The sequence below is a fragment of the Pogoniulus pusillus genome, chromosome 1 (assembly GCF_015220805.1).
Source record: "Pogoniulus pusillus isolate bPogPus1 chromosome 1, bPogPus1.pri, whole genome shotgun sequence".
NCBI lineage: Eukaryota > Metazoa > Chordata > Aves > Piciformes > Lybiidae > Pogoniulus > Pogoniulus pusillus.
Genome location: NC_087264.1, coordinates 51,452,575 through 51,473,872, shown reverse-complemented (window position 1 = coordinate 51,473,872; position 21,298 = coordinate 51,452,575). Strand labels below are relative to the sequence as shown.

The 21,298-nt window shown below is 54.1% G+C and overlaps 2 protein-coding genes across 2 annotated transcripts; both read left to right on the top strand.

Annotated features, from left to right (window-relative positions):
- Positions 1–1,985: 1,985 nt before the first annotated feature.
- Positions 1,986–15,421, top strand: LOC135185671 (proline-rich protein 2-like). Its single transcript, XM_064163016.1, has 4 exons — positions 1,986–2,079; positions 9,685–9,747; positions 14,701–14,875; positions 15,028–15,421. The coding sequence occupies exons 1-4, from the start codon at positions 1,986–1,988 to the stop codon at positions 15,365–15,367; spliced, it is 672 nt and encodes a 223-aa protein (XP_064019086.1). The 3' UTR covers positions 15,368–15,421.
- A 1-nt stretch (position 15,422) lies between these two features.
- Positions 15,423–19,974, top strand: LOC135185080 (uncharacterized). Its single transcript, XM_064161823.1, has 8 exons — positions 15,423–15,429; positions 16,594–16,674; positions 16,793–16,864; positions 17,066–17,140; positions 17,226–17,324; positions 17,884–18,027; positions 18,648–18,822; positions 18,975–19,974. The coding sequence occupies exons 1-8, from the start codon at positions 15,423–15,425 to the stop codon at positions 19,330–19,332; spliced, it is 1,011 nt and encodes a 336-aa protein (XP_064017893.1). The 3' UTR covers positions 19,333–19,974.
- Positions 19,975–21,298: the final 1,324 nt, after the last annotated feature.

Genomic DNA, 21,298 nt, shown 5'->3' with positions numbered 1-21,298 from the left:
TGCAGCCCGGTTGGCTTGAAAGGGGTAAGCCACTTTGCTGCCTGAGCCCCTTCCAGTGCCCGCAGGTCACCCAGGCACAAGTGGATCCCAACATGCCATGAAACGTTTCTCGTCTGTGCTTGCTTCTAGATGAGGATGGAGGACTCCCCACTTCTGCACCTGATGAGCTGGATCTTGGGGTGGAGACAGAGCCCACGGAGCATGTGTCCACAGAGCCTTCCACACCGCTTGAAAGGCTCAGGGAACTACTGGAGGAGCTGCAGAGAGAACGAGGTGAGTGTCCTGCACTCTGCTGTTGTCAGCCTCCTGGATGTGGCTGAGCTGTATTGCCCCCTGGAGATGCCATCTTGCCGATGGGGAAGGCTTCCACTTCACTGTGCCTTAGCTGCGAGCCTTGGCAGAGGCAGGATGCAGACACAGGTGTGGCCACGCTGTAGCCTGCACAGAGGGACAAAGAGGCCAAGGGGTCGATGCCGACTCTAAGCTCCATGAGCTGAGCTGAAAAGCAATGGCCGTGCTGGAGAAGAGGGAGAAGGCGAGAGCAGTGCTCAAGTGGCTCCTGAGCTAGCCTGGCTCCCTCCTCTCAGGCTGTGGGAACTGGGCCAGGGAGAGAGAAGAGAAGGAGGGGTGGCACTCGGTGCCGCAGGGAGGGTTTTCATCCCTGTCCCTGGAAGGAGCAGCAGGTCAAGCAGCTGCGCTCCCCCCTGTCCTCTCCTTCGGGCCTTCTGAGTTTCCTTGGGCTGGGACAACCTGTGCCAAGGGCTGGGACTGTGCTCGCAGGCACCAGCACTGGCGAGGGGGGCAAGGGACTTGCTGGCCAGAGCCAGCGTCAGCGTGCTGGGAGCTTCCCGCTGGTGCACAGGACAGACTTAACGTTGCCATTGCCCCTCCAGATCTGGCCGACGAGAGGACGGCAGATGCGGGCAGTGACAAGACGCCCCACAGGACAGAGTGTCCCCAACAGGTGCTGCACGACTGCATGGTCGCCACGGCTTCCATCATGGTCGCCGTGTCTGTAACCCTCCTGGTGTGCTACCTGGTGCTGATGCGCCGCAGGAAGACACGAAAGTAAGCTGCTGCCCTTTGCCCACGCTGCCGCCTTCCGTGGCTGCTCCGAGCCAGCGCCTGGAGCGTGGCTGCTGCGGAGCGGGGAGTTAGCGCCCGTCCTGAGAGCTCCAGCAGCAGCGGCTGAGGACTTCAAGGCTCTCCTCTCTCCACAGGGAAGCGAAAGCTGCGGCAGCAGCAGCGCAGGACCAGCTGAGAAGCCGCGACCAGCCCGGCAGCCGCAGCCAAAGGCAGGCACCGCAGCTGCGCTCTGCGCCCGCACCGCAGCCCCCGAGTGCTCCGTCCTTCCGCAGCCCGCTCCTGCCGACCGCGCAGCCGGACGAGCAGCCTCAGAGTGCCCTCCGGCAGCCGCCGCGGCCCAGCCTGCCTCCAAACCCCTATGCCGATCGGACCCCACCAGCACGGCCGAGATCGGCTGAGTTCCCGCCGCTCTCGCCCCCTGCCTCCCGCGACCCGACCTCCAAACCCCTTCCACCTCCTCCACCCCCTCCACCTCCCCTCCGCAGACAGTAACCGACCCTCAGGCTCCCCTTCCCCTCTTGTCAATAAAGGAAAGAGTTTCTGTGACATGCAAGGTGTGGGCTCCTTGCCAGCGCTGGCTCAGCGCTTGCACTCCATGATGAGCTGAGGTCTCTCAAGTGCCTCTGCCCCGGCGCACGCAGCCTGCAGAAGGAAGTGCAGCGAGCAGAGAGCTGCCTGTGCTCAGCAGGCCTGCATCTGCATCAGGGAGGCAGGGTGGGACAGCTGGCAGGGCTGCACTCCTGCCACGGACACCTACCAACTGCCTTAGCCAAGGCAGCCCAGCGAGGCGAGCTGCTGGAGCTGCTCCTTGTGTGCAGCAGCAGCAGCCGGAATGTCAAGCTCTGCCCAGGGTGGGGTGAGGCCCCTGCTGAAGAGTGAAGGCACCGGCAGATGGGGTGATGCCGCTCCGGGAGTTTGCCGCACACTGCAGGACCCCTGAGAGGAAGCCAACGAGGTCTGCTACAGACGCCTCGAAGGAGCCTCAAGACCGCGGTGACGGACAGAGGCTCCGTGTGGCAGCTGTCCTGGGACAGGCTTCCACCTCTGCCAACTGACTCGATTCCCTTCTCCAGCACCTCCTGTCACCCCTTGTGTGGCACTCCACACAGCAGCCTTCCACCTGCCGTGTGCTCCCACGCTGCGGCAGCACCCGTGGGTGAACAGGGCAGGTCACTTTTCAGTTTAAGGCGTGGGGGAGCCTCCTCAGCACGTGTCACCTCCATCTTCTCTGGTCACATCCCCAGATCTCTGCCTTCTGCCCAGTCTGTGGTGACCCCTAAGACTGCGGGCAGCTGGGGCTCCCTAAGTCAAGCCTCTCATGTTATCGGTGTCATCTCTGCTCCATGTGGCAGCAGTTGCCTGCTGGGTGCAGGAGAGTCTCTCTTGGAGAGTGCCAGGAGGAGCTGTTTCTGTGCCCACTAGCTCCCAGGCAGCTCCAGCCCCAGCTCCTCCATATGCTGCCACTACTGGGATTGTTTGGCCGGCAGAAGGCTCTAAGGACTCCTCCTCGCAGCCCTTCTGTACTTAGGGGGGGGGCCTCCCCTCACAGGGCAGGCACAGTGGCTCTGGTGGAGAGCAGACATAAGCAATGTGTCTTTCACCACGAGGCTGGGGAGGCTGGAACAGGTTGCCCGGAGAATCTGTGGATGCCTCATGCCTGAAGTGTTCAAGGCGAGCTGGATGTGGCTTTGGGCAACCTGATCTAGGGGACAGAGCGGGGCCAGGTGGTGTTTGAAAGGTCCCTTCCAACCCAAGCTGTGATTCTCTGATCCTGTGGCTTGGGTGCTGCTCTTGAATGGCTGGGACCTCTTTGCAGCTGAGGGTCTGGGCTCTGCCTCCTTGGCTGAGCACTCAGCGCAAGGGCCTCAGCAGCAGCAGTCAGTGTCCCTCCCACAGCGCTGACTCGAGGAGTCGTCGAAACACTGCCTAATGATCCACACTCAGCCAGAGCAGTGCGAAGCAGAGCACTAGAGAGGTGCTCTGAGGATTAACTCTGTCTCAGCCCAAACCCAATAAACACTATTAATTCCTGTTGGGTTTATATCGGTATAGAATACAGTAAAAATAATTTTAAAGCCATCCACTCTGCATTTTTCTAGGTAGCAGTGATTTACAGAATCATAGATTCATAGACTGGCTTGGCTTGGGAGGGAGCTTAGAGCTCATCCAGTTCCAACCCCCCCCCCCCGCAGTAGGCAGGGACACCTCCCACTAGAACATGTTGCTCAGAGCCTCATCTAATCTGGCCCTTAACACCACCAGGGAGGGAGCAGCCACAGCCTCCCTGAGCAACCTGTGCCAGTGTCTCACCACCCTCACTTGAGAGAATTTCTTCCTAATCTCCAGTCTCAATCTGCCCTCATCAAGCTTCAGTCCCCTACTGTTCAGTGATTCTGTCAGTTCCAAAGCCTGGTAAATGTATAAGGTTTTCCTGTCTGTTTGCATGCTAATTACCTAACTTTATCCTAATCCCATCTGTGCTACACATCAAATGCTGATCACGCAGGCAATACCCATAGTAATCAGAGACAAATATTGTGCTCTCAGCAGGGACATCCTTCACTAGATCAGGTTGCCCAGAGCCCTCTTCAGCCTCACCTTGAACATCTCCAGGTATGGAGACCCAACCACCTTCCTGGGCAATCTGTTTCAGTGTTCCACTACCCACATGGTGCAGAGCTTGTTCCTAACATCCAATCCCAATCTGCTCTGCTGTAGTTTGAATCCATTGCCCTCATCCTGTCCCTGCAGGCCTTTGCAAACAGTATCTCTGCTGCCTTCTTCTAGTCCCCTTTAGGTACTTGAAAGTTGCTCTTAGGTCTGCCTGGAGCCAGACTGAACCCCTCCAGCTCTCTCAGCCTGTCCTCCTAGCAATGCTGCTCCAACCCCCTGATCACTTCTGTGGCCTCCTCTGGACCTTCTCCATCAGGTCCATGTCCTTCCTGTACTGAGGGTTCCAGAGCTGGATGCAGCAGTGCAGATGAGGTCTCAGCACAGTAGAGCAGAGGGGCAAGATCCCTTATCTCCATCTCTGGCCATGCTACCTTGGATGCAGCCCAGGCTGCCATTGCCCTCTGTGTGGCAAGCTCACACTGCCTGCTCATGTCCAGCTTCTCCATCAGCATCCCCAAATCCCTTTCCTCAAGGCTGCTTTCCATCACCTCCTTCCCCAGTCTATATTGACAGTGAGGATTGTTCTGGTCCTGGTGCAGAACCCTGCACTTGCTCTTGTTGAACCTTATGAAGTTCACCTGGGCCACCTCACCAGCTTGTCCTGGTCCCTCTGGAACATCGTAAACATTGATTGTTCTCCCTCTCTCACCTTCCCAGAAGGCAAGTGTGACATATAGCTGTTGTGTGTGTCATTCTTAGTACAGATAGCTCCCTGTGGGTAGCTTTTGATGTTAATCACACGATCTCCCTCTCCATTAGAGTAATTATTTGTCTCTCCCTCCCTCCTGTGGCTGTTTGTTATGCCTACCATCTATCAACATAATTGTTACGGGTTGTAAACGCACATCTTCTCTCCTGGTGGCTAATCCTTTACCTTGTTTCCATTATGCTTATGATTAGGTGACACTTTTGACCAGAATAAGCTGTCCTCTATGAACAAAGCCTTAAAACTTAGGGGGGAAAAAAGCATAAAACTGTTGCCAAAACACTATTGGGCTTCTTATGGATGTTTCTGTCATAGGAAACAAGGTGATTTTTAGGCATGGGTCCTTCCTTAGCGTGTTTCATTCCTTTAGCGACATTATTTCCACTCCTGTATTTTGTAAGACCAGGTTTGCCTTTCCTGACTCAACGTGTTGTTACACCCGTGCCATCCTGTCTCACAACATTACTAGAACAGCGGTAAAGTCTCCCTTTCCCTTCCCCTTCCCTTTCCTTCCCTTTCACCTTCCCCTTACCTCCCTTCCCTCCTTTCCCTTCCCTCCCTCATCCTCTCCCCTTCCTTCCTTCCTTCCTTCCTTCCTTCCTTCCTTCCTTCCTTCCTTCCTTCCTTCCTTCCTTCCTTCCTTCCTTCCTTCCTTCCTTCCTCTCTTCCTCTCTTCCTCTCTTCCTCTCTTCCTCTCTTCCTCTCTTCCTCTCTTCCTCTCTTCCTCTCTTCCTCTCTTCCTCTCTTCCTCTCTTCCTCCCTTCCTTCCTCTCTTCCTCTCTTCCTCTCTTCCTCTCTTCCTCTCTTCCTCTTTCTCTCTCTTTCCTTTCTCTCTTTCTTTCTCTCTTCCTTCTCTCTTGCTCTCAGTTTTCTCTCTGCTATCTGTTTCTTTCTCTCTCTTTCCTCTTTCCTCTTTCTCTCTTTCTTTCTCCCTTCCTCCTCTCTTGCTCGCAGTTTTTCTCTCTGCTATCTCGGTTTCTTTCTCTTTCTTTCTTTCTTTCTTTCTTTCTTTCTTCCTTTCTTTCTTTCTTTCTTTCTTTCTTTCTTTCTTTCTCTTTCTTTCTTTCTTTCTTTCTTTCTTACTTTCTTACTTTATTACTTTCTTCCTTTCTTAATTTCTTACTTTCTTACTTTATTCATATAATTCTTTCTTTCTTTCTTTCCTTCCTTCCTTCCTTCCTTCCTTCCTTCCTTCCTTCCTTCCTTCCTTCCTTCCTTCCTTCCTTCCTTCCTTCCTTCCTTCCTTCCTTCCTTCCTTCCTTCCTTCCCTGTTTTTATACATAATCCATATCTATTGAAGGACTTCATTTTTTCTCTAACATAAGTTGATAATGTAATATCTACCTAAATACATACTTAATATGAATAATTAAACATTATATGGGAAACAATAGAAATGATAGAGATTAAATGTATAAGCAAGCTATATATTTAATAATGCACAAGCATAGAATCATAGAACAATCAGATTGGAAGAGACCTCCAAGATCATCCAGTCCAACCTATAATAGAATCATTTTGGCTGCCAAAGGTCATTAAGATCATCAAGTCCATGGCACTGGTGCTGGGTATCTGTTGGGACTGAGCAGATAGTGAACAGTCTGAAGACTCTATTAGAACAGCCTTCTGAAATGACACAAAATATCTGTCTGATAGTGAATGCCTCTCAAGCTAGAGACAGCAATAATTTATGTATCAATACTTTGGTTTTATTTTATGTATTTTTCAAGGTCTTTTAGTATATAAACAAAGGGAGGGGAAAAAAAATCAAACTTTACAAGTTGTCATCATTTTTCCTTTACTTTTTTTTTCCCCCCAGAAAAGTTTGATCCTTGCATCATGTTATGAAGGAAAACTTTACTACCAGATGAGCAGGTAGATAGTTCAAGCCTGAAAATAACAAGCTTCCAACACTGCCTTCAGTCCTGGAGGCAGCACATGCCATTATCTACAAAATAATTTCCAACAGAACTCTGCCAGATCTTTTATTTCCATAAAGGAAATTGTCTAGTCTATTAAAGTTCAGATGAAAGCTGCCTCTCAGAGTCTTAGGCTCTTCCTATCATGTTGCAGCATAGGTTTTATTAACCAGTGGAGTTTACAAACAGCCAAGATTTGAACAAGTGCAGAATTCTACCCATACGTACTCATGGATCCACCCTAGAGGAGGGGAGATTTAGATTAGACCTTAGAAAGAAGTTCTTCATTATAAGAGGGGTGAGAGACTGGCACAGGTTGCTCAGGGATGTGGTGGAAGCCTGATCCCTGGATGTTTTCAAGGCCACACTGGATGTGGCTCTGGGCAAGCTGATCTAGTGTGAGGTGTCCCTGCCCATGGCAGGGGGGTTGGAACTGGATGATCCTTGAGGTCTTTCCCAACCCTGACAATTCTATGATTGGCTATTTTATATATATATGATTATAATTATAGATATTTTATAATCCTTTCACAATACAGAGTTTAAGTAGTGCTTGGTTCCTCTGAAGATCCTCTGTCCTCTTGCTTTAAGCTTTCTGCAGACAAACAGAGCGCATACATCCCAGACAGTAACCCTGTGCTGGGCTGCAGCAAGAGCAGTGTGGGCAGCAGGGCAGGGGAGGGGATTCTGCCCCTTTGCTCTCCTCTCCTGAGACACCACCTGGAGTACTGTGTGCAGTTCTGCAGCCCCCAACACAAGGAGGACATGGAACTGTTGGAGCCAGTCCAGAGGAGGTCACCAAGATGCTGAGAGGGCTGCAGCAGCTCTGCTATGGCTATGAGGACAGGCTGAGAGAGTTGTGGCTCTGCAGCCTGGAGAAGAGAAGGCTTCCAGGAGACTTTGCATTGGCCTTCCAGTATCTGAAGGGGGCTACAGGAGGGCTGGGGAGGGACTATTGACAAGGTCTTGTCATGAGAGGATGAGGAAGAAAGTGTTTAAAGTGTCAGAGGGGAGATTGAAAGTGGCTGTTAGGAAGAAGTTCTTTGTGGTGAGGGTGGTGAGACACTGGCACAGGTTGCCCAGGGAGGCTGTGGCTGCTCCCTCCCTGGAGGTGTTCAGGGCCAGGTTGGGTGAGACCTTGAGTGATCTGTTCTAGTGGGAGGTGTCCCTGCCTATGGTGGGCAGTTGGAACTGGCTGAGCTTTGAGGTCCCTTCCAACCTAAATCATTCTATGATTCTAAACATGGCAACGTGTTAATGATCCTGGCTCTGAGAAGAGTGCAGAGCTGTTTAATATTCCTTTCATGTGGAGGCTGTTGTCTGATCATTAATCATGTTTAGTTGCACCTGCAATTATTTGTCCTTATATTTAATACACCGATTTTCTTGCACTGACTGCTCTCAGAAGGTTTGGAAGAGAGATTCAAATGGTATTAATTGTTATGTTCCTTCCAGGATCGCTTCAATGCCAATGTGACCAAAGAGTGATGCTGGGAAATGTCAAAGTTCCCATAAGAGAAGAAAGTTTTGAGGAGAGTTTACAAACCTTTTGCATAGAATTATAGAGTTATTAAGGCTGGGAAAGACCTCTAAGATCACCAAGCCAATAACCATAGAACTGTAGAATTTTGGTTGGAGAAGACCTTTAAGATTAGTGAGTCCAACTGTCCAACCCCTATCACCATGCACAGGAAACCATATCCCAAAGTGTGATGTCCATATGCTTCTTGAGCACCTCCAGAGATGGGGACTCCACCACCTCCCTGAGCAGCCTCTTCCAATCCCTGGCCACTCTTGCAGCAAAGAAATTTTTCCAGATCTCCAACATTAACCTCCCCTGGTACAATTTCAGGCCATTTCCTCTCATTCTATCACCTGATACTAGGGAGGAGAGACCAAGCCCCACCTCACTCCAACCTCCTTTCAGGGAGCTGTAGAGAGCAATGAGGCCTTCCCTCAGCCTCCTTTTCTCCACGCTATACACTCCTAGTTCCCTTAGCAGCTCCTCACCAGCCCTGTTTTCCAGACCCTTCACCAGCTTGGTTGCCATGTCCCAAAATGCCATATGTCTACATGTTTTTTGAACACCTCCAAGGAAGTTTCTCAGCTTCCAGAAATCAGACTCTATTTCTCTCCAGGCTCTGAAAAAAAACCCTTTCATCAATATCCATTAAGGTTTGAGCCAGTGGAAGGAATGTTCAAAGCTTTACTCCTGGTACAGGTCCCACTTGTTTGCTGTTGAGCAGCTATGTGAATGGTCTACCCTTGGTGCTAGCTTGTTGTAGTCTGTAGCTCCTCTTTTCCTCTCACAAGCTTCTTTACAAAGAGCTGATAACATCTGAGTGCAGTTAGTAGCTGCTACAGTAAAATAACTGATCATGTTTTCAACCCAGGCAGGATCATAGACCTCTGGAGATCACTGAGGAGGTTCCAGCTCAATACAAGGGGGAACTTCTTGACTGTAAGGGTCCCAGAGCACTGGCACAGGCTGCCCAGAGAGGTTGTGGAGTCTCCTTCTCTGGAGCCTTTCCAGGCCTGTCTGGATGTGTTCCTGTGTGACCTGAGCTAGATTGTGTGGTCCTGCTGTGGCAGCGGGGGTTGGACTCAACGATCTCTTTGGGTCCCCTCCAACCCCTGACATCCTCTGAGCCTGTGAACTGGACACACTACTCCAGATGTGGTCTCACCAAGGGCAGAGGGGAAAGAGAACCACCCTCAATTTTCTGGCCACACTCTCCTTGATGCACCCCAGGATGCCTTTGTCCTTCTTGGCTGCAAGGGCATATTGCTGGCTCATGGGCATCTTCTTGTCCACCAGGACTCTCAGCTCCCTTTCTCCCGAGCTGCTCTCCAACAGATCAGCCCCTAAACTGTACAGATGCATAGGGTTGTTGCTCATGTTGTGGAAAACAAAGGACTTGAGGGGAGAATCTGACAGGAGAAGTTTCACAGAATCACAGAGTCTTAAGGACTGGAAGAGACCTCAGAAGATCATCCAGTCCAACCCCCCTGCCAGAGCAGCACCACCTTTTGATTTTCTGTTTTACAGTCCAATTTTCATTTTTATTATGTTGTTGTTTTTTTTAATCTCACTCCTTTCCTCTCCATCTCTTTCCTTCCCCCTCCCCCCCCATCTTCCTCTTTTCATCTCCATCCTTCCAGCACCACCTCCTCTTTCCCACAGTGCATTTTCTCCTTTTTTCCTCCAACCCAGAGCACCTGGGCTCTGTTGAGTCTCCTCCCACCCCAAGTGTGTCCACTTTACCCTCCCTGCCCACTCCCCTTTATAATGGGCCCCAGGAAAGGCAGAAGCCATAAGCTTGCCCAACTGGGCAGAGGGGGATTCTCCTTGCATCATCACTGGTGAGTCTCCATGGTGCATGTTGGGTGCATGGTATTAAAGGCAGGGGAGCCTGGTAGTCCCCTGGCTAGGCAGGATAGGGCACTGATGATCACTTTGATATCACCCTTGGGTGCTGGCTGAGCTCCTGTCTGTTTAGCTGCTTCTTTCTGCTCCCTTGTGAGACTGTAAAAATGCCAGGAATGAGGCTGGGGAGAGGCCTCGAGCAGAAGCCCTACGAGGAGAGGCTGAGGGAGCTGGGATTGGTTAGCCTGGAGAAGAGGAGGCTCAGGGGAGACCTTATTGCTGTCTACAACTACCTGAGGGGAGGTTGTAGCCAGGAGGAGGTTGCTCTCTTCTCTCAGGTGGCCAGCACCAGAACAAGAGGACACAGCCTCAGGCTGCACCAGGGGAGATTTAGGCTGGAGGTGAGGAGAAAGTTCTTCCCTGAGAGAGTCATTGGACACTGGAATGGGCTGCCTGGGGAGGTGGTGGAGTCGCCGTCCCTGGAGCTGTTCAAGGCAGGACAGGACGTGGCACTTGGTGCCATGGTCTGGCCTTGAGCTCTGTGGTAAAGGGTTGGACTTGATGATCTGTGAGGTCTCTTCCAACCCTGATGATACTGGGATACTGTGAATCTGTGAGACGTTCTGAGAAGCACTGAGTTAGCCTAGGGGATATGCCTGAGATTCCCTATTCTTCAAGCCGGCTCATTAACTTTGCAGCTACACGGCAGCTGTGGAGGAGGGTGGGTTTGTAGACTTGGCTTCACACCTTTGGTCCCCTGACCTCAAGAGGACAAGTTCTGCTCACACCCAAGCTGCCATTTGACCACACATTGTGCTGCAATCATTCCCAAGTGTAAGCTATCTATAAAGGTGGGTTCAACACTTGACACTGCACCTTGACTGTCAAAGCACAGCAGAGCCTCAGGCTGGTTTGGGTGGGTTTTGTCCTTCACTGGTGAGGTTGCAGTGTTTTTGCCAGCAGTTTGGGTTACTGTGGGCATTTTGAAAGGATAAATCCCTCAGTCTAGAGCCTCGTGACAGTGATCTACAGATCACTCCAAAGTGCCATGTGAAGGTGGAACTCAGTTGTCAGGAATGTTCTTGTTTCTGATGCTGTGCAGTACAGGTGCACCAGTGAGGACCTTCTGAGTGCCATTTGTCCTACTTCTGAATCTCAAGTGTCTAGTACTTGGAGTTCTCCAGTGACAGTTTTGAGCTGGATTTCAGTTTGGATGCAGCTGCAACACATAACCTAAAGAAAACAACCTTCGCTCTGAGGGTGGCAGAGCCCCGAGGCAGGCTGCCCAGAGAGGGTGTGGAGTCTCCATCCCCGAAGGCTTTCTGAACCACCCTCCCCGGGCAATGTGTTCCTGGGTGATCCTCCTCTAGCAGGAGGGCTGGACGAGATGAATGTCTCATCCGACCCTGCCTCTCGGTGATTCTAACAGCCCCGCGTTCTGTGGTGCGATAGTCTGGAGGGCTGTGCGGGACCGGAGACGCCCTTGCGGCACAGGATCGCCGGGTTAACCGCTCGGTATGCGGCAGTTCGGCACTCGGCCCCCTGGGGCTGTGAGCTCCGCCCTGAGGAGCCCGGGCACTGCCTGGCGGCAAAGGGAGGCAGAGAGCCCTGGGGACAGGGCCGGGTTTGAGAGGCCTGGAGATGGCTTTGGGCGCGCTGCGCTCGTCGGTCAGGGCACAATGGCGGCTACTTGGCGGCAAGGCGTGAGGCTACAGGAGACTGCTGAGAGGCTGCTTAGAGACCGGCTTTAAGAGCTGGCTGCTGGGAGAGGAGGCGGTTACTGCCAGCCGTGAGGAGCCCCTGCCTGCCCGCCTGGCAGCCGGCCGTGAGGAGCCGCTGCCTGCGCTCCTGCCTGCGCTCCTGCCTGCCTGCCCGCCTGGCAGCCGGCCGTGAGGAGCCGCTGCCTGCGCTCCTGCCTGCCTGCCTGCCCGCCTGGCAGCCGGCCGTGAGGAGCCGCTGCCTGCGCTCCTGCCTGCCTGCCCGCCTGGCAGCCGGCCGTGAGGAGCCGTTGCCTGCCCGCCCCTGCCTGCCCGCCTGGCAGCCGGCCGTGAGGAGCCGTTGCCTGCCCGCCCCTGCCTCGCAGACGGCCGTTAGGAGCCGTTGCCTGCCCGCCCCTGCCTGCCCGCCTGGCAGCCGGCCGTGAGGAGCCGTTGCCTGCCCGCCCCTGCCTCGCAGCCGGCCGTTAGGAGCCGTTGCCTGCTGTGGCGTGCGTCTGAGAGAGAAAAGCCGCCATAGAGAGAGAGGGCCACAGACAGCTGCCATCCTGCCTGGCCCCGCTCTCGCCTTCTCTTTGTGTCATCCCCGCTCGCCCGCCGCGGTAGTTACTTGCAGTCTGCCTGACTTGGGAAAAGCCTTTGACGCTGTTACCCACAGAGTTCTTGTGCTCATGGCTCGGACGAGCGTATCTCTGCTGCATAAAGCACTGCTGGACCAAAGGGTGGCGGTCAGAGGAGTTAAATCCAGCTGGTGGCCAGCTGGTGTTCCTCAGAGCTCAGCGTCTCTGCAGCATCTTTATTGGTGACCTTGATGCAGACACTGTGTCAGCAATGAGTTTGCAGATGACACCAGATTAGGTGGCTTGATGATCATCGTGAGGGTAGAGAGGCTCTACAGAGGGACTTGGGTAGATTGGATCCATGGCTAATGTTAATGGGCTCAGCTTCAACAAGGCCAAATGCTGACTTTTGTGCTTGGGTCACAGCAACCCTAAGCAACATTACAGGCTTGAGGCAGTGTGGCTGGAGAGAAAGGGATCTGGGGGTTGTAATAGGCAAGCAACTGAACGTGAGCCAGCAGTGTGCCCAGATGGCAAAGAAAGCCACTGGCATCCTGGCTGGAATCATAAGTGTTGTGTCCAGCAGGAGCAGGGAGCTGATTGTCCCCTTGGACTTTGCTCTGGTGAGGCTACACTTTGAGTGTTGTGTTCAGTTTTCTATATCATAGAATGGCTTGAGTTGGATGGGATCTTTTAGATCATCCAGTTCCAACCCCCCTGCCAAGGGCAGAGACACCACCATACCAGATTGCTAAAAGCCTCATTCAGCCTGGACTTAAACACTTCCAAAGAATCACAGAATAGTCAGGATTGGAAGGGACCTCAAGGATAATCCAGTTCCAATCCTGCTGCAGGCAGAGACACCACTAGATCAGGTTGCCCAGAGCCACAGGAATGAGGTGTCCACAACTCCTGTGGGCATCTCATTGTAGTGTGTCATCTGCTGACCATAGAGAAAGAGGAAGGTTGGTAAGAAATGGCTCTGTTCCATCAGTAGCACAGACAGCTCTATAGGTACTGCATAAGGCAATTAGGGATAATTCTTAACCAAGGCTGTAGATAAAGCACAATTAATTATCCTATTCATTTACTTATGGAGCCTGATGAGGACATTGCAGTGGGCTTGACTTAGTTGCTCTTTGTTTAGGTTCTTCAAGACACAGTTTGCCTGGTTAATTGACAATCTTCACTCGATTTGTGTTTGTGTGAGGATAGTATTTATTGGCTTGGTTACAGTTAAATGTGTTTCCCTGGAGGGCACTGAAATCCAACTAATTCTTCACTCTGGCTAGTTTTTTTTGCATCAGGCTAGCAAGAATCTGTGCCCCTCAAATAACTGCCTTCTGCAGTTGTGATGGCTGTTGAGTCTGTTGGAGGGGGAAGTTACTCAGGTAGCTTCAGTGAGAAGATGCCAGAAGCTTCCTCCATGTCCAATGGAGCCAGTGTCACAGATCACAGAATTGTCAGGTTTTGAGGGGATTTCAAGGATCATCTAATTCCAGCCCCCCTGCCACGTGCTTTAAACTAGATCAGGTTGCCCACAGTCACATCCAACCTGGCCTTGAAAACCTCCAGGGGTGAGGATTCTACCACCTCCCTAGGCAACCTCTGCCAGTGTCTCAACATCTTTGTGGTGAAGAATTTCTTCTTAATGTCCAGCCACCCAGACAATTTCTATCCAGGAAGTGGTCAATCCCTCAAGTCCACATGTTCCAATTTGGTGATTAAGAGTGTCTTTAGGAGCCTACAACACAGAATCACAGAAGAGCCCTTCCAAGCTCATCCAGCCAGCACTAAACCATGTCTCTAAGCATCAGCTCCACAGACACAGCTTGAACACCTCCAGAGATGGAGACTGCAGCACTGCCCTGGCAGAACATTCCAGTGTCTCAGAACTCTCTCTGGGAAGAAATATTTTGTAGCCTCCAGCCTGAACCTCCCCTGGGGCAGCTTGGAACCATCTCCTCTGCTCCTGTCCCTTGGCACCAAGGAAGAGAGGCTGCCCTCTCCTTGCTCCAACCTCCCTGCAGGGAGTTGTAGAGATCAAGGAGGTCTCCCTCAGCCTCCTCCACCTACACACCCCCAGCTCCCTCAGCCCCTCCTCCTAACACAACAACAGTAACCTAGTGTACACTATTTACTCTTCAGCTAAGCCTTGGAATCTGCACTGTTGGGTTGTACAGAAACACATGTCAAAAGGAAGAGTACTAGAAGTTTGGGGTTTGTTATTTTGTTTAGAGAATGCATTAACTGCTCAGGAGGTCCCACCCGGACTACTGCATCCAGTTCTGGGTGCCACAGTTCAAGAGGCACGAGGATCTACTGAAGATTGTCCAAGGCAGGGCTGCAAGGATGCTAAAGAGCCTGGAGCACTGCCTGATGAGGAGCAGCGGAGAGCCCAGGGGCTGTTCAGTCTGCAGAGGAGAAGGCTGAGAGGGGAGCTGAGCAATGTCTATCAAGAGCTGAGGGCTGGGGCTCAGGAAGGAAGGCACAGGGACAGCCTCTGCTCACTTGTGCCCTGCTGGGACAACCTGTGCCAAGGGCTGGGACTGTGCTCGCAGGCACCAGCACTGGCGAGGGGGGCAAGGGACTTGCTGGCCAGAGCCAGCGTCAGCGTGCTGGGAGCTTCCCGCTGGTGCACAGGACAGACTTAACGTTGCCATTGCCCCTCCAGATCTGGCCGACGAGAGGACGGCAGATGCGGGCAGTGACAAGACGCCCCACAGGACAGAGTGTCCCCAACAGGTGCTGCACGACTGCATGGTTGCCACGGCTTCCATCATGGTCGCCGTGTCTGTAACCCTCCTGGTGTGCTACCTGGTGCTGATGCGCCGCAGGAAGACACGAAAGTAAGCTGCTGCCCTTTGCCCACGCTGCCGCCTTCCGTGGCTGCTCCGAGCCAGCGCCTGGAGCGTGGCCGCTGCGGAGCGGGGACTTAGCGCCCGTCCTCAGAGCTCCAGCAGCAGCGGCTGAGGACTTCAAGGCTCTCCTCTCTCCACAGGGAAGCGAAAGCTGCGGCAGCAGCAGCGCAGGACCAGCTGAGAAGCCGCGACCAGCCCGGCAGCCCGAGCCAAAGGCAGGCACCGCAGCTGCGCTCTGCGCCCGCACCGCAGCCCCCGAGTGCTCCGTCCTTCCGCAGCCCGCTCCTGCCGACCGCGCAGCCGGACGAGCAGCCTCAGAGTGCCCTCCGGCAGCCGCCGCGGCCCAGCCTGCCTCCAAACCCCTATGCCGATCGGACCCCACCAGCACGGCCGAGATCGGCTGAGCTCCCGCCGCTCTCGCCCCCTGCCTCCCGCGACCCGACCTCCAAACCCCCTCCACCTCCCCTCCGCAGACAGTAACCGACCCTCAGGCTCCCCTTCCCCTCTTGTCAATAAAGGAAAGAGTTTCCGTGACATGCAAGGTGTGGGCTCCTTGCCAGCGCTGGCTCAGCGCTTGCACTCCATGATGAGCTGAGGTCTCTCAAGTGCCTCTGCCCCGGCGCACGCAGCCTGCAGAAGGAAGTGCAGCGAGCAGAGAGCTGCGTGTGCTCAGCAGGCCTGCATCTGCATCAGGGAGGCAGGGTGGGACAGCTGGCAGGGCTGCACTCCTGCCACGGGCACCTACCAACATGCCACTCTATCACTCCCCCTCCTCGACGGACAGGGGAGAGGGGAAAGTAGAGCAAAACGCAGATGAAAGCAACGTAATAATGAGGCTGAGCAGAGCAATAGACGGTGCAGAAGTGAAAGCAGAGAGGGATGGGAGTCTCCACTGCCCCTGAGCAAGAGGTGGTCCCACTGGGGAGTGGAACATGCAGAGTCCCCTGGGAAGGACTGTGTTACAGGTGTACCTGTAACAGAATGGCACTGTCAAGAGACAGAGAAAGGAGCTTGTGAGCCCTGGGCTCCCCTAAAGTGTCAAAGCTGGGCTCCAGGCTGGGAGCTGCCTACAGGAGAGCATCCTGCATCCAGCTGCCCAGAGAGACATCTTCCCCTCTCCAGGAGGGAAGATTTGCAGGCTGTGCTCCAGGAGCTCTCCACGAGCACCCCAAGAGCTGTTACCATGCCACTGGGCCTGGCAGTGAGGTCACAGCCTGCCCTCTGACGTCACAAAGCCTTGCTTGCTACAAACAGCAGCCCCTCAGGCCTCGGTCTCCACTGCAGCAGGAGCAGCAGCAAGCCACAGTCGTGGCAGTTGCTCAGCGGCAGACTCGTGGTCTGAGAGCAGAGGACCATGGCCCTTACTAGCCACCTCTTCCTCTTCTTCCTCCTCCTCCGGGCCCTGCAAGTCCAGCCTGTGGGTGGAGCTCCACTGCGAGCAGGACGATGGGGTGAGTGGGCAGTGCTGGTGCAGCCCCTGCTGGCCAGCAGGCTCTTCTCCCCGAGGGCTGATGCTTTTCCCTTCAGTGCTTCAGCCAGGCTTTGCTCTGGGGGCCTGAGCTCCCCAGGCCCTTCTGTAGCTTCAGCAACCTCCACTCTCCCTGCTCCCACTTGCTGCCTGAGCCCCTTCCAGTGCCCGCAGGCCACTCGGGCAGCAGTGGATCCCACCAAGCCATGACCCAGTTCTCTACTGTGCTTGCTCCTAGGTGAGGATGGAGGTGGCAGCACTTACCCAGCTCTGCAGCTGGGTCTTGCTGACAAGTGGCAGCCCTTGGAGCATCACGCAGGTAACTTCTGGTGCCCCTCTCCTTGACAGGGCTCTGCCTGGCGCTCAGGGCTGGGGCCCTCTGCACAGGTGCCTGCAGCTGTGCCATGGGGGCTCTTCTCCCCTGTGCTTCTCTGCAGACGTGCCCGTAGCTCAAGGCTCTCCAGCTTCCCAGATGGACTCCAGGACTGAGGCTCTGGCAGATGGCATGGGTAGGTCATGGCTTTCCCCTCCTTGGAGAGCTGCCAGCTCCAAGCCCCAGGGTCACCTGGCACTGGCTACCTCAGCAGGCGTGAGGGCAGACCTGCCCACGGTGGCCTCTGTCTGCCTGAGCCCTGATGGCTTCTGCCAGTCAGTCCTGCCCAGGCAGGTGCCCACAGCTGAGGGAATCTTCTCTGGGGGTGTACTTCCAGATGTGCCCTCGCAGACGAAGCTTCTGGAGCCCAGCCAGGACCGGCGTCCACTGCAGCCCGGTTGGCTTGTCAGGGGTGAGTCTCTGCTGACCTCACAGGCCAAGCATTGGTTTTCCCTATCTTAATTCCTGTGGAACTCAGCCGAATCCCTTCCCTTTAGGGCCCCCGGGAGCAGCTCTCCCAGCTGAGGCAGGGAAGCCTTCCATAAAGGCTGAGAAAGCGCTCAGGAAGCTGCTGCAGAGAGTGCACTGGCAAGCAGGTGAGTGTCCTGCGCTCTGCTGTTGCTGTCAGCAGCAGGGTGCCCGAGCTGTACTGCCTCCTGGAGATGCCATCTCCCTGATGCAGAAGGCTGCCATCTCACCCCCTGCCCTGCTTGCTTGCTTCAGAGAGGGAGCGAGAGGCTGCGCAGCGTCAGAGGCTTCTGGAAGGACCCAGCGCTTTGCTGCCAACCCCTGCCAGAGGAGCATTGGCCAGCGGCACATCAGGTAACTGCTGTCCCGAGTCAGCTGGAGCATCCCTCGGCATGCAAAAGGAAAGGCACTTGTGAGCCCTGGGCTCCTCTGAGGCGTCAAAGCAGGCTCCAGGCGGGAAGCTGCCTACCGGAGAGCATCCTGCGCCTGCCTCCAGTCTGAAATCCCTCACTCATTAGGCTCCTGAGCTGTTGGCAAAGGCAGCAGTGAGCAGGTCCTGAGCTCTGCACCCTGCGTTCCTGCTGTTCCCACCTTGCTGCCTGAGCCCCTTCCAGTGCCCACAGGTCACCCAGGCACAAGTGGATCCCAACATGCCATGAAACGTTTCTCGTCTGTGCTTGCTTCTAGATGAGGCTGGAGGACTCCCCACTTCTGCACCTGATGAGCTGGATCTTGGGGTGGAGACAGAGCCCACGGAGCATGTGTCCACAGAGCCTTCCATACCGCTCGAAAGGCTCAAGGAACTACTGGAGGAGCTGCAGAGAGGACGAGGTGAGTGTCCTGCACTCTGCTGTTGTCAGCCTCCTGGATGTGGCTGAGCTGTATTGCCCCCTGGAGATGCCATCTTGCCGATGGGGAAGGCTTCCACTTCACTGTGCCTTAGCTGCGAGCCTTGGCAGAGGCAGGATGCAGACACAGGTGTGGCCACGCTGTAGCCTGCACAGAGGGACAAAGAGGCCAAGGGGTCGATGCCGACTCTAAGCTCCATGAGCTGAGCTGAAAAGCAATGGCCGTGCTGGAGAAGAGGGAGAAGGCGAGAGCAGTGCTCAAGTGGCTCCTGAGCTAGCCTGGCTCCCTCCTCTCAGGCTGTGGGAACTGGGCCAGGGAGAGAGAAGAGAAGGAGGGGTGGCACTCGGTGCCGCAGGGAGGGTTTTCATCCCTGTCCCTGGAAGGAGCAGCAGGTCAAGCAGCTGCGCTCCCCCCTGTCCTCTCCTTCGGGCCTTCTGAGTTTCCTTGGGCTGGGACAACCTGTGCCAAGGGCTGGGACTGTGCTCGCAGGCACCAGCACTGGCGAGGGGGGCAAGGGACTTGCTGGCCAGAGCCAGCGTCAGCGTGCTGGGAGCTTCCCGCTGGTGCACAGGACAGACTTAACGTTGCCATTGCCCCTCCAGGTCTGGCCGACGAGAGGACGGCAGATGCGGGCAGTGACAAGACGCCCCACAGGACAGAGTGTCCCCAACAGGTGCTGCACGACTGCATGGTCGCCATGGCTTCCATCGCGGTCGCCGTGCCTGCCACCCTCCTGGTGTGCTACCTGGTGCTGATGCGCCGCAGGAAGACACGAAAGTAAGCTGCTGCCCTTTGCCCACGCTGCCGCCTTCCGTGGCTGCTCCGAGCCAGCGCCTGGAGCGTGGCCGCTGCGGAGCGGGGACTTAGCGCCCGTCCTGAGAGCTCCAGCAGCAGCGGCTGAGGACTTCAAGGCTCTCCTCTCTCCACAGGGAAGCGAAAGCTGCGGCAGCAGCAGAGCAGGACCAGCTGAGAAGCCGCGACCAGCCCGGCAGCCCGAGCCAAAGGCAGGCACCGCAGCTGCACTCTGCGCCCGCACCGCAGCCCCCGAATTCTCCGTCCTTCCGCAGCCCGCTCCTGCCGACCGCGCAGCCGGACGAGCAGCCTCAGAGTGCCCTCCGGCAGCCGCCGGACCCCTATGCCGATCGGACCCCACCAGCACGGCCGAGATCGGCTGAGTTCCCGCCGCTCTCGCCCCCTGCCTCCCGCGACCCGACCTCCAAACCCCTTCCACCTCCTCCACGTCCCCCACGTCCCCCACCCCCTCCACCTCCCCTCCGCAGACTGTAACCGACCCTCAGGCTCCCCTTCCCGTTGTAATAGGTAATTGTAATTGTTTAATCAAGAAACATTTTAGTAGTGTTAAGTATGCCTAGCTGCAAACGGTAGTGTAGGTACAGCTGTTGTAAATCAGGAAATATGCCTAACTGCAGAGCTCATGCTATAGATGGTAATGTGCAAAGAGTAAGCTAGCTAATTGCTAAAAATTCCAAGGACTAAGCTTTAGGTACATCCTTAATGTTGAGCTAAGAGAGAACATGCCACATGTGGGACTGGGGACATTAATCAGTCATGTTCCAAGGACTAAGCTTTAATTTTGAGAAGTGGGATTCGGGACATTAACCAGCCAAAGGAAGTCCATATTTGGAGACGGGTTAACCAGAGGACACCTGAGGAGGTCTGCTTACTTCATCCTCAACGACCACCAGAAGGGAAGGAAGACCCTAACCCAAAAGAAGGAACATGCACAGAAAGGATGGATTTATGTAATTTGCAGGGCAGAACAACGCAGACAACACAGTATAAATATAGGCTGATTGAGAGACTTGCCAGGGCAGTTGGCGGAGCGGTGACTCCCCTGTCGTCCAGCTCTGTAACTTTGCTCATATTCTACTTGCCTAATTGAATAAATCTGTAATCTGGACACTTGGATTTTGAGTCATTCTCAATGTATAACACCGTCTTGTCAATAAAGGAAAGAGTTTCTGTGACATGCAAGGTGTGGGCTCCTTGCCAGCGCTGGCTCAGCGCTTGCACTCCATGATGAGCTGAGGTCTCTCAAGTGCCTCTGCCCCGGCGCACGCAGCCTGCAGAAGCGGGCTCTGGCCACGGCGTTCGCTGGAAAGGAAGCGGTCCCCAGAGGACAGAAAATAAACAAAGCCTCTGGAGATCAATAAGGCAAAAAAGAATCCCCCACAGATTGGGTAGAAAGATTAAGAAAAAGTTACAGCTGTACTCCGGCACAGATCCAATTCCACCTGCTGGAGCAGCACTCTTGAGAATACAGTTTGTGGCCAATTCTGGGAGGGGGACATTAGAAGGAAATTGGAGGAACTAGAAGACTGGGGAGGCAGGGGCTGGAGGATCCTTTGAGAGGATCTTTTAAGAGAAGCCCAGAAGGGATGTGCTCGAAGGGACGCAGAAAAACAGAAAGCAAAGGCTAAGATCTCTGTAGCAGTAGTATGGAAGTAAAAGTTACAACTAAAGAGTTAAAAAGGACAGGGCCCAAGGGACCTCTGGAGAATAAGAGTTCGAAAGAGAGAGAATCTCCTGTGTGTTATTGTTAAATATTGCCTCAAAAAGACACAGGATGAAAAATGATTCAAGGAAGAGTAGGGGTGCCAGGGACTCTACCTCCTGGGGACCCCGGGACATGGAGAGCCCTTGATAAAATTGTTAGTAGGTTCCCAGAGAGAAGAAGTGGAACTTTTAATTGACAAAGGAGCAGAAAGAACAACTGTTAAGAGCATTCCTAAGGGAATTGAGAAGGGAAAGAGAACCTTAACCACAACAGAGGTGGGAGGGGTCCCCATATTAGAAAATGTAGAAATTGAAACTGATAAAAGAACAGAATTGAATGACCTGTTATAACCTCTTGGGAAGAGCCTGGAGTCAGTGATAGACCAGCTCCTGAAACAGGGCTTACTGAACCCTGTATGGCTCCCCATAATACCCCCATTTTACCTGTAAAAAAGGCCAGATGGAGCATACAGGCTTGTACAAGATCTGAGAGCAGTGAACCAGAGAACACAGATGAAGTTCCCTCTAGTCCCTAATCCATATACCCTGGTGAGCTGCTTGTCTCCAGAATACCAGTGGTGTAGTGCTATAGATTTGAAGGATGTATTTTGGGCCTGCCCATTAAACAAAGCATCCTGAGATTATTTTGCTTTTGAATGGGAGGATCCAGAAACCGGGAGGAAGCAGCAGCTGAGGTGGACTGTGCTGACCCAAGGGTTCACAGAGTCACCTAACT